The sequence below is a fragment of the Gymnoscopelus braueri genome (assembly GCF_963280865.1).
Source record: "Gymnoscopelus braueri genome assembly, chromosome: 4".
In the NCBI taxonomy this organism is placed as follows: Eukaryota; Metazoa; Chordata; class Actinopteri; order Myctophiformes; family Myctophidae; genus Gymnoscopelus; species Gymnoscopelus braueri.
In genome coordinates, this window is record NC_137605.1 from 42,927,798 (window position 1) to 42,939,916 (window position 12,119).

General features: G+C 41.0%; 1 protein-coding gene across 2 annotated transcripts; it reads left to right on the forward strand.

The window, feature by feature from the left end:
- The first annotated feature begins 765 nt into the window (after positions 1 to 765).
- On the forward strand, positions 766 to 9,372 carry sqlea (squalene epoxidase a). Of its 2 annotated transcripts, none has more exons than XM_080426028.1 (11): positions 766 to 1,292; positions 2,319 to 2,580; positions 3,042 to 3,219; positions 3,442 to 3,538; positions 4,234 to 4,347; positions 4,464 to 4,635; positions 5,515 to 5,610; positions 6,182 to 6,324; positions 7,239 to 7,335; positions 7,936 to 8,023; positions 8,296 to 9,372. In XM_080426028.1, exons 1-11 carry the CDS (start codon positions 1,020 to 1,022, stop codon positions 8,579 to 8,581), a joined length of 1,806 nt encoding a protein of 601 aa, XP_080282154.1. In that variant the 5' UTR covers positions 766 to 1,019; the 3' UTR covers positions 8,582 to 9,372. The 2 variants fall into 2 exon arrangements, with proteins under 2 accessions (XP_080282154.1, XP_080282155.1); XM_080426029.1 differs by having other exon boundaries at positions 8,220 to 8,547.
- The last annotated feature ends 2,747 nt before the right edge of the window (positions 9,373 to 12,119 follow it).

A 12,119-nucleotide genomic window follows, 5' to 3' on the forward strand; every position in this document is an offset into this window, starting at 1 on the left:
GTACTACTTGAGTACAATTTTGAGGTATTTGTGCTTTACTGTAGTATTTCCAATTTTCAATACTTTATACTTCCACATTACCCACTTCAGCCCATTTCAGCCATTTGAAAATAACCAATACAAGCTCACAATACCTCGCCCTGCAACACATTGTGAGCTTGTAGATCTGCTATTTTCCAAAGATTTTTATACGTAATGAAAACTTGTGAAACGGGACATTCTGCATAATGAGTACTTTCTACTTTTGTTACATTTTTGATACCAATACTTTTGTACTATCATTTAGTAACAGAGTATTTGTACATTACAGTATTGATATATACTTAAGTAAAACATATGAGTACTTTTTCCACCACTGAAAAAATGGACATACTTAAGTAAGTAAAAGTACTCCAAAATTGTGCTGAAGTACAGTACTTGAGTAAATGTACTTATTTACTTTTCCACCACTAGTCTGAGTCTCGACTACCTCGGTGGCTCTGGGACGAGACCAGTATATGTTATAAGGACGAGACAGACGGATGGTTTTCCACTGGTGACATCACATCATACTAGCTGTATGCCAGCCCAGCCGTCCAATCAGCGGCTGGGGGTTGGCCCGGTGCCGGTGGAGGCGTCCAATGGGCGTGCAGCGTGAGCTCTGCTCACCGACATGTCGCTCCTGATTGGACGGTCTGTGTGCAGGAGAGGAGGGATCATGTGAAAGCACCCAACCCGAAGTTGCCCGTGTTTCTCATTAGCATAATATATTCAGCATCCCTTGAACCGTCGGTCTGGTCTCACCAGGTCTGATTAAGAAGACAAAACAAAAGCTAAAACATCTTGTTTTTGGTTGGTCATCTGATTTGTTTTGTTCTTGTCGGCAGCATCTGGAGGAAAAAAACAATGGGATTTTAATTATCTGCCTTTTCACGAATCTGGATTCTTTTTTTTGTGAGAATTTTATGTTGTAGAGATACATATATTTGTATTTATTTTACCCCAGTTTTTGCTCACCGGTATTTAAAAGAAAAATCAAGATGTGGGCTTTCCTGGGAATAGCGAGTTTCACATACCTTTACAAAAAATCCGACAGTGTCTTCACTTTTGCTCCCCAAGAGATTGTAATGGCTGCAGCAGTATTTCTTACCGTTGGCTTGCTGCTATCATATATCAGCTATTTTCATGGGCTCAAAATATCACAGGTGCTCAATTTACCACTGGAGCTTCTATCATCCTTACCTATTATCAATAAGGTTATTCCACAGACTTCAACTGAGAGCCGCAACAGTGCTGAGAGTGTTGCTATAAAGGTAAGATGTTTTATTATAATGCCTAACCATAGTTGCCATAGAGATCACACAGGTAATAGACTTTTTATATTGAATAGATTTATTTTGAATTGAAAAATATCCTTTGTTAACTAATCAAAACCAACAATCATTGATGGAAGTAACAAAAAAACAAAAAAAAACATGTATGTACCATTCTACTGTATAATACTAAGGATTTTATTCCTTAGTCCTATAATTAGCCTTTTCTTAGTGGTCCCCCCCCCCATTTAAGTTGTTTTTCTTTGTTGTTTTCTCATGCCCCCCATGTTAAGTGTCTTTGCGTACTTAGAAAAGCGGTATATACATTTGAGATATTAGTATTATTATTAATGCACTCCAGTCAGAGACTCAATCTGGTCTATGACATTGATTGATTGATTGATGTACTTTATTTAGTAAGACATGAGAATAACAGTACATGGAAGTACAAATTCACAATACAAGGTCTACTAAACTGGAAGACTCATTAAGCACTGAGCTTGTTTAAGATGAGATCCCCATGCACACAAATCATGATGACATATAAGAGACAGACAGATATACACACTACTATACAGAATGTCATACAATCAGTTTACAGGTTACTGGTATGAAGAGTGGGAAAAAATGTACAAGAGAAGAAAGAGAAAGGGGCGGGTAGGGGGGTAGGTTAGGACTTGGGGTAGGTTAGGACTTGGACAGGGGCCATTTTAGAATTGCAGCCTCCTGAAGGTGTATCTTTAGGGCAGTTTTGAAAGTGAGTAGGGTTTTACACCCCTTTACTCCTTTTGGTAGGGCATTCCACATTTTTGATGAATAGCATGAGAACGAGTTCATTCCCTTAGTTGAGCCAAATCTGGATTGAACATGATTTGTGGAGCTGCCTCTGGTGTTATGATCATGGACTTCATTAACATTTTGGAAGTATTTTGACAAGTACAGGGGGATCCCAATGTTGTGGTGACAGCTATTTAATAATAACCTTTTCTCCATCTCTTTATTTCTTCACCCATTTCCTCTCTCCAGAGCCGAGGCAGGAGAAAGAGGGCTAATGTACAAGACTCCTCAGCCACAGAGACAAACCAGGAAGATGCCACCTCTGTTGACCCTGAGCCTGATGTGCTGATAATTGGGGCTGGGGTCCTGGGGTCGGCTATGGCCGCTGTGCTGGCCCGGGACGGCAGGAGGGTGACGGTGGTGGAAAGAGACATGAGAGAGCCTGACAGGATAGTAGGGGAGCTACTGCAGCCAGGAGGATATCTAGCCCTCAAAGCACTGGGGCTGGAAGGTTAGTTATGTGACACTCCTGCTTATATAACACTAGTCACGTGAAATGTCTGTTCAATATTGATTAGACTCGTTTTCACATCGGCGGAAAATCTGCTGTTGCCAAAAAGTCAGGGACTAATGGTGTCCATATTCTTTTAGATTGGGTTTCATTTGCCCTGTGCTGATAAAAGTTCCCCAGGCTCCATTAGGAAAACTGTTTTCCAAAATTCATTTTTTTGTGAGATTAGCTTTCTTTGCTTTGCTTATCTACAACATAAACCTTTAATCAAAACCTAAATACAGAGATACATTTTCTTGTCACAATGCCATATTTCAATATTGTAAAATCTAAAATATGAATGTGAATGTTAAATGCCCTCAGTAATCTTTGCACATTTTCTATAATTAGTATTTTCTATAATTTATGATTCAACTTCAATGTTTTCTGAATGAACATTGTGATGCTGGTGTTTCCTTCAGGTGCAGTGGAGGGCCTGGATGCCCACACAGTGAACGGCTATGTGATCCACGACATGGAGAGTAGCACAGAGGTGGAGATTCCCTACCCTCAGGAAGACAAACAAATCCAGTGTGGACGGGCCTTCCATCATGGACGCTTTATCATGGGACTGAGGAGGGCTGCTCTAGCAGAACCAAAGTAAGCGCAATGCCAATTACATGAGACATCTTGCTTCCTTCACCAACTTTGGTGCTACTGGTAAATATTTTCACCCCATGTTGGGTGGAAAGTTGGTTCGTGGACTGAAATCACTGTGGATAATGGTCATATATTTCAATTAGACATTTGTTATCTGTTACCCTTTGGAAACCTTCAATGTTAAGGGGGAATATTCCTGACTAGCGCTTTACTCCCCCCTAGTGTCACAATAGTAGAAGGCACCGTGGCCAGCTTGGAGGAGGAGGATGGTTGTGTGACTGGAGTCCAGTACAAGGATAAGGAAACTGGAGACATCAAAGTGAGTGGGGGAAACTTGCAGCATGACATATAACTATCTCATCACTTGAAAAATAAATAACCACCCAAGTGGAAACACAGGCACTCCTAAAATATCTGTTCTACATTATTCTGACCATATGTTGTTGAAAATGTTGTTAATGTCATCCCAACACAGGTTGGGATGATTATGTGAACATACAAAAAGAGGGGCGTATACCCCCAATTCACATTTTTTATCTGCTCTGAGGAAGGCTGAGGCCGAAACGCGTTAGCCAGAGTAAAAGATTTAGCATCTGAGCCTATACGTATTGCATGATTTATTTAAGGAGTGCCACTTGGGTAGTTATTTTTCAATTCGAACGAACCAGGGACCTTCTGACTCCCAGACGCCTTTACCCATTCAGTTATGGCCGCCCAAACAAATGGGGAGAGCGCGAACGCGATCCCCCACTACCAGACACTATGTAGTCGACATCCCTCTATTTGAGGGATTCGCAGTGGTCAGCATGGCCTGGTGGCCTGAATGGCTATGCCTCGCTCTGGGTGAACGTCCTTAGTGATCAAAGTGTCTCCCCTACCAGGAAGATCCCTTGTGGTATCTTATATTGCAGTAGTAACTCACGATGGACCTCTCTAGGCAAGAAGTAAACACAGAATGTAGTTGATTGACATATGTTCTTGACCTTGTCTTGTCTTCTTGTCTTCTGTCCTTAGAAAATCCATGCTGCGCTCACTGTGGTGGCTGATGGCTGTTTCTCCAAATTCAGAAAGAGCCTTGTGTCTGGAAAGGCTCACACATCTTCTCACTTTGTTGGATGCCTCATGAAGGTATAGCTGTGTTTTGCTCAAAGTATTGTAATTTGTTGATGAACATCGCCTTTATATACACTGTAAATACAATTCTAGAGACATACACACCACATCTTCTATTATCTCGCCCCCAGGATGCTCCCCAGTTCAAAGCCCACCATGCTGAATTGGTTCTGGCCAACCCCAGCCCTGTTCTTATCTACCAAATATCTTCCTCTGACACCAGAGTTTTAGTGGACATCAGGGGGGAGATGCCACGAAACCTCACTGAATACATGGCTGAGAAGGTGTACCCTCAGCTGCCAGGTAAAAGAGATAAAACGTTCTGCTATTCATGGAAATCCATGTGAATGCTAACTAACCCTAAACTATTGCAATACTAACCCTAATGCTGGGGATACACCTGACGCTTCAATGCGTGGAATTTACTGCATGCGTACTATGTACAATTCATGTCAATTGTACAAGCTACACCAAGCAGATAGCGTGAGCCCTCCGTGCGCATGTTCTGAAATAGTAATGCAGTAAATTTGTTCCCCAATATCTGCACGTATATTGTGCGTGCGGGTATTGTAATAACAATACCACATAGTGTATTACCACTGAGGATTTTGCTGTGTAGAAAAGTCAAAGAGGCGATGACATTCAGCACAGGTCATGAGTCAGGTTCAAACCCACATGTTTTTATTCCATCTGTGCCTGTCTGGTGTCTGTGTTGTGTGTGTCTGTGTTCTAAAATCTAACTAAAATCTGCAGTGTTCATTTAACGCAAATTTTACTGTGTGATTGTTGCACCAGGATGTCATTCAGGGTTAAAATCCGTTTTTTCATAGCTCAGCTATTAGATGACACAACAGTAGAGAAACGGGGGATATAAAAAAATAATTTTGCTGCTATGCTTTTGTGTATACTCGCTTTGGTGTTCATAGTTCATCATCCAATTCATCTTAAATATCTCAGCCGCAACATCAAAGCGCTGTGCTCCTGTAACCTTAATAGAGGGACTGTGGAAATGTCAGTCAGTCATCTTAATGCGTCAATGAATTCATACTTCCAAATCAAAGAAGCCAATGTGCTCTGCATGCTCTGAAACATGTTTATCCCCTGTTGAATAGCTGAATGGTTAACCTGTCTGTGGCTTCTCGCTCTGTCTTTCTCTCTCTATATATTTACCTTTACCAACAGAACACATAAAAGAACCTTTCATGGTGGCACTACAAAATGATCGTCTCAGGTCTATGCCTGCTAGCTTCCTCCCACCCTCGCCGGTCAACAAGCCAGGTAGCAGAACATTACTATACTACTACTGAATGTCATTTTGAGATATATTGTCTATAGATATGTATGCACGCACAAAACATTTTTTGCATTATCACTGGATCATTGAACTTTAATATTATAGAGATTGTAAAGAATGAAGTGTATAGATCCAGTCTAATGTTATCTAGTCTGTGTCATATTCTGTAAGATACTGTACACATTTAAATTGATGTTTGAAATATTTGAAAGCACTGAAAACAGCTTTTTGTGGGTGTACTGTTACAGTAGTCAGCACACTCTGGTGAGCAGAGATGACATTTACTTAATCGGTAATAAAGCAGTATTTGGTTTTATAAATGGACAAAAAGATTATAATTCTTCTTTACAAATATTTTAACAAGTTCAAACCCGAACTGTGCTGCACAAAGTGATGAGAAAGTAACTACTGATGACTATGAGCGTATTGCTTAAATTATACTACGTCTTTTGACATGACGTACATTGTAAGCTTGTAGAGCTGCTATTTTTGCCAGCGACACAATCATACGACAAAGTATACACCAGGCTTAAAACAGCAACCTGCCATTTCCAGGTGTCCTTCTCCTGGGAGACGCCTACAACATGAGGCACCCGCTGACAGGAGGAGGCATGAGTGTGGCCCTCAATGACGTGCGCATTTGGAGGAGCCTGCTGAAGAACATTCCAGAGCTCTACGACGATAGTGTCATGCTGCAGGTATTCACAGAGTCCGAATGAGTTTAGAGTAGACTGGGTAATTGTTGTAGCAGTTATAAAAGACTACAAGAGATGTTAAGTGTTGTATGTCAGAGCTGGAGTTGCTGGGGCTTATATCTTTAAAAAATTGCTGCGCAATCAGGGGACAGAAAGCAGCAGTCTTTACAGCATATCTGGAACGCATCTTTCTAGTTTGACATGGACTTGTGCTTGAGGTCACGTGATCACACACTGTAGTTCACTGCTTTAGCTAAATTTAATGACGCACAGCTGATTTGACTGCATGTTTCAGTCAGAGCGGTTTTGGCCCTTGAATGCATGCCCACCTGGTAGTTTCTAAACAAGAAACAAGAGTCTATCTAACTATGTGCAGTGAAATGTTGGTGTGACATGCTTTGCAGACTGTGATGTATATAAAAACGAAATCAGATATAATAAAACAAGGTGTAATAAATGGTAAATAATATTGCGCCTTTATCCAAAGTGCTTTACAATGTCCATTGCATTCACCCATTCACACACCATGCAAGACACCTACTTGCTCATTGAGAGCAGTTCGGGGTTCATGGTCTTGCTCAAAGACACTTTGACACTAACACAGGGAGACCCAGGGATCGAACCGGTAACCTTCCGTTTCCCAAGCTCTACCTCCTGAGCCACTGTTACTTTAATACAAGTAAAAACTTTAGCAGCAATAGTAATCTTTATACATTTGTATGTACTTGGGTCCACACAGGCCCGTGATACTACAGTATAGTAGGTAGGTTCTGACTGTTGACTTTAGGGTGAATGTACTCAGGCTTCGATTTGTTAAAAAAATATTTGGGACCATTCTGCCTAACATTTGCATGTTATCCTGCGTGTTCTAAGAATGTGTGAAATTACACTGAGCATTTTTCTTTTTTCCTCAATAGGCAAAGAAAAAATTCCACTGGGAACGCAAGTCATCACATTCCTTTGTGGTGAATGTGTTGGCCCAAGCTCTGTATGAGCTGTTTGCAGCCACTGACAGTGAGTCTCCTCTGCAGTGATATACACATGGAATATTCTGACATGGGATTTTTTTTTTACATTAAACATGATTATCACAGGTTTTTGCTTTTATTGTAAAGATAAATTAACTATTCTTGTTGTTAATTAATGGATAGTAAAAGTGAATGTGTATTTTTTTCAGCAGCAGTAATATAAGTTGGCTTATATGACCCATAGTGGGCAGGAGCCTATCTCCTGCTTCTATAGCGGGAGGTGGCTACCGTGGCTTGATGTACAAGTACATCCCCCAGCCATCATGTACAATTACATCCCCCAGCCATCATGTACAAGTACATCCCCCAGCCATCATGTACAAGTACATCCCCCAGCCATCATGTACAAGTAAATCCCCTGGACATGACGCTAGTATTTCACAGGGACTTACTTGATGCTGAGTGCCAGGCAGGGAGGCATTGGGTCCCATTTTTATAGTCTTTGGTATGACCTGGCTGGGGAATTGAACTCTGTTGTGTACAATGAATTACTGACAACCAGATATTTGAAAAGTAAATTGCAGCATAACGTTATTCGTTATTATTATTTTGTAACATCCATGTGGTTGTTTTTTGTTTTCTCCAGATTCACTTCAGGAGCTCAGAAAAGCCTGCTTCCAGTACTTCAAGCTTGGTGGAGAGTGCCTTGCTGGGCCTATTGGGCTTCTGTCAGTGTAAGCATCATAAAATTATGTCCTCATTAATTATGATGTAAGAAATATATATTACTGTGATAAATATATACAGATAAACCACCTGCTTCGGTTCTCCCACTGCCATGGCATAATGATCTGACTGAAAGTTTGAGTTTCATCAGCAGTTAGTTTGCATCAAAATTTTTTCGAATTATTTTTCCTTTACCTTCGCCAGGCTGACGCCCAAACCGATGACTCTTATCGGACATTTCTTCGCTGTGGCCATGTATGCTATTTACTTCAACTTCAAGTCAGAGTCCTGGAGCACCAAACCCCGAGCCATATTCAAGAGCGGAGCCATCCTGTACCGTGCTTGCACAGTCATGTTTCCCCTCATCTACTCTGAATTTAAGTACCTGGTGTACTGAGAAATGCTCCTTGAGAGACCCAGATGGACATGAACACTTACTTGTAAGTAATCTCCCTGTTGGTCTGTACAGATTCAGAACCAAGCCTCACAGTAGACTGACAACAGACCAAATAAAACATGAAAATGTAGCGTTTGACAACAGCATTCATGCTATGCCCATCCACTGAAAAGCCAGTGCTGCTGTTTCTAATTATGACTTACTATATTTTGTATTGTATGCTCCTGTCTTCTCTAAGTTAGTTTTGACATGATATCATAAGGGAAGATGCCTTGGTTAAATAAGTTAACCGCTTAAGCCTTATTCAAAATGTTTCAAAAATAGCCAATCTACAAGTCTGAAGAAAGTGGTAAAAGTCCAGCTGAATGCCTTACTGTCATTTTGATTTAAGATAGTTACCCTGTAGGTATGATCACATTTATGACATGGTCATAACAGTGGCCATATATTATGAATAAGTAGTTGTGGTGATATGTAATATCGAAAGGCTGTTTCAGTGGGGTGGACCTCATGTCTTTACAAATGTCCTTTTAACTTGTACTTGTCAAACACAGATTTTCTGCCTTCCAATGAGTGTACCGTATTGTAACAAGGGGTTTTTGTGACCACTTCTAACCTGTGAAACTTCTTTGGCATGGAGGTAATGTCAAAAGACTAATCGTAGACAGGATTGCTCTCTTGTATTTTTGGCGAGCATATTAAAATACTATGGAATGTCAGTAAAATACATACATACATTTTATTGTCTGCAATATGTTTTTGATTGGTATGTATAAAAGTTAACACCTTAGCTGAGGGGTAAACCTAACCCTAAGTCAGTGAATGAAGCTCAGCTGTTCATTCTCCTCTGAGTTGACATGGATAGGAACTGGATTATCTCCCTGCCTTTACTGTTGTACTTGTGCTGTTCATTGATTGATTGATGCTGATTGATATTTTGATGTTTATTAAATGAGTTTTATAAAATTATGTTGTCAAAATTGTGACATGTTGTACTATATTGTAAAAATCATCACACTATATCACCAATAAGACATAACATATAATAAAGATGCACCATTCTATTCAGTGTCATGCCAATACACCACGTGATGTCAGAAATAGGCCATACAGTACTACACTATGTTGTTGGAAATAAGCCCACACTCTGCAAGTAAGAAATAAGCTAATACGTTGGAGAATCTTTGCAGAAACACTTTGGATTTATATCATCAGAATGTTGTTTTGCACTTGCATACTTATATACACTTGTGCAGTTGTGTTTTATTTCACAACTACACAATGTACTGTTCAGTACAAGTCTCTTCTGCCTACTGTAGACTCATTCAGTTGGTTCATTCAATGACCTTTTTATAGCTCACAGCATCAAAAAGAAGTGTTTTCAAAGTGGTGGATCAACTTTGGGCCAATGGATATTAATCATCGATATGTTTATCATACAGTAAACAATCATCAATAACCCACTAAAGAAGAAAATGTTCTTGATTGTTTTTAACTCTTGCTTTGCCATCACCATGTCCTCAGCCTAATTGGCAGATATTATACCCTGGAAACTGGTCATTGAGGTAATGTGCTACCATGTATAAAAGTGTTCATTTTGTGGCCAGCGGGTTCTTATATGGTGAGTGGAGTTGTGAGCTCTCCTTATGAGAGTCTTTCCATAAACTGCTGCTGGACAACTGTTTTTAGACTGGGAATACATGTGGAGAATAAGTTCATCCAAATGTCACTTACACTTACAATAACCTTTTTACAGTAGCTGGAATCCTCTGAGGACAAAGCAGACAAACTGTGGCAGTGTATTTTGGTAACACTAATAACACTACAGAACTGATCAAAACCCATTTGGTTGGTTTAGCTAAATGTAACAGGACCCACTGGATACTATACATCATACTACGTGTGTGCAAATGTACCCTTCCGGGTTGAGTTAAATGAACATTCAGGTTTTTACCATGTATTCAGTTTATTCACTATAGTAACCACAGGTAATAAAAATACATATAATACAACAACAATAATAATAATATATAATACAACATACAATAAAACTATTAATAAGCACAGGTAATATCAACAATATATGATACAATGAAATATAATATATACAGTAATAATCATTAATTCAGTGTCATTGTCAATTCAGCCATTGCCAATTCTGCATGTCTCTACTGTGGTCCACCGTCCACCAACCTGTTCCATGATGAGACATGCCAGTAAGTGCAAAGGTGTATGGACCTGTTGCAGAGTCTGTTCTGTACAGCAGTCATTAAAGGCCACAAAGCCCTTGACGGAGACCACTCAGGACTTGTCCCAAGCCTCATCCACATCTCCGGCTGGGTCTTCGCATGATGCGCTTCGTCAGCCATGTCCACAGCATGCTTCCAGAACGTTTCAGACCTGGAGAGTACCGCAGCAAGCTGAAAGAGGTCCGAGGCTGTCGTCGGTTGGCTGTCGTCTCGCCTGTGCTGCCATTAGCTTTCTTTAAAACCCTTAGTATCGCCTCCAAAGCGTCCTTAATCTCTCCTCCTCCCTCCTCGCAGCAAGACAATAAATCCTTAAGCAGGAGTTGGTACTTTGTAATTCTCTGTACCGGCGTGAGGAGGAAGGAGCTGAGAGAACTGGCCACATCCAGACCATATTTCAGCTGGATGTGGTGAAAGTAGGATCCAGCGTGTTCCTCCACTACAAGTTCACTGGAAGCAGCCATGTTCATGCAGTAGTTCACATACATGTCAAACTTCTCAGCCCATGTCACAAAGCAACGTCCCACATCCGCTGGAAGCTCACACTCGACCAACTGCTTTAGGAAAACATTTCTATGGAAGTCATAGATGTCCTGCATGTTACCAAAGATGATGGCTTCCTTATTGAGGATGCTGGCAGGTTTCTCCCCCACTCCACTGGTCATCTCCCACAGGTAGATCTCCAGGCATTCACGCAGATCCTTGGTGTAGGCTCGCTCTGTCTTCAACAGTTCATCCATGATGAACCGCATCTTCCGGACAGACTTCTGGTCGTCTGTCAGAGGCTGGTGGCCGAGATGAAGTTGTTTGAGTTGCTGTTTTGACGGTCGTTTTTCCAGCAACAGTCCCTGGTGTTTGTGAAGGGCATGTCTGAGCTCTTCAGTGTATTTGTCCACAGCAACGGCGTCCTCTTCTGGCTCCTGGAAGCTCTTAGTGTTCAATTTGAAGACATTATCATCTCCGTCTCCGCCGACCGTTAAGAAGTGTAACTCCTCCAGGTCTAACTTGAAGAAAGTCTCCTGGTTGAAGAACTCCTCAACGTCTCCAGCGAGCATCATCTGAAACTGTGTGTCTTCCATCATCACTATTATCATCAACTGACAACCTGTGGCTGCGAGCGGCCTTTTATAGCCTAGTAGAGTGTTGACTGCGGCGCGAGCGTTCATCAACAAAATAACCAGGGTAACTGGCCTGTGATATAGGTCACAGGTCAGGTTCATGTCTTCAGCGTGCGTAGTGACCACGCCCACCGCGCATCCGCCCAACCAGCTGGTCTTTAACTTTCAAACATCAACACTTGTGACGTCAGCGTTTTATATCAGGTACAGTTTAAATGATGCCGTTACTGTATCATTATTATGATGGACATTTATTTAACATGTTCTCTCCAGATATATTAAGTATTAAAACAACTAAATGCAGGTGAACGCCGTTAGCTTAGCTAGCTAACATTATCTTAGC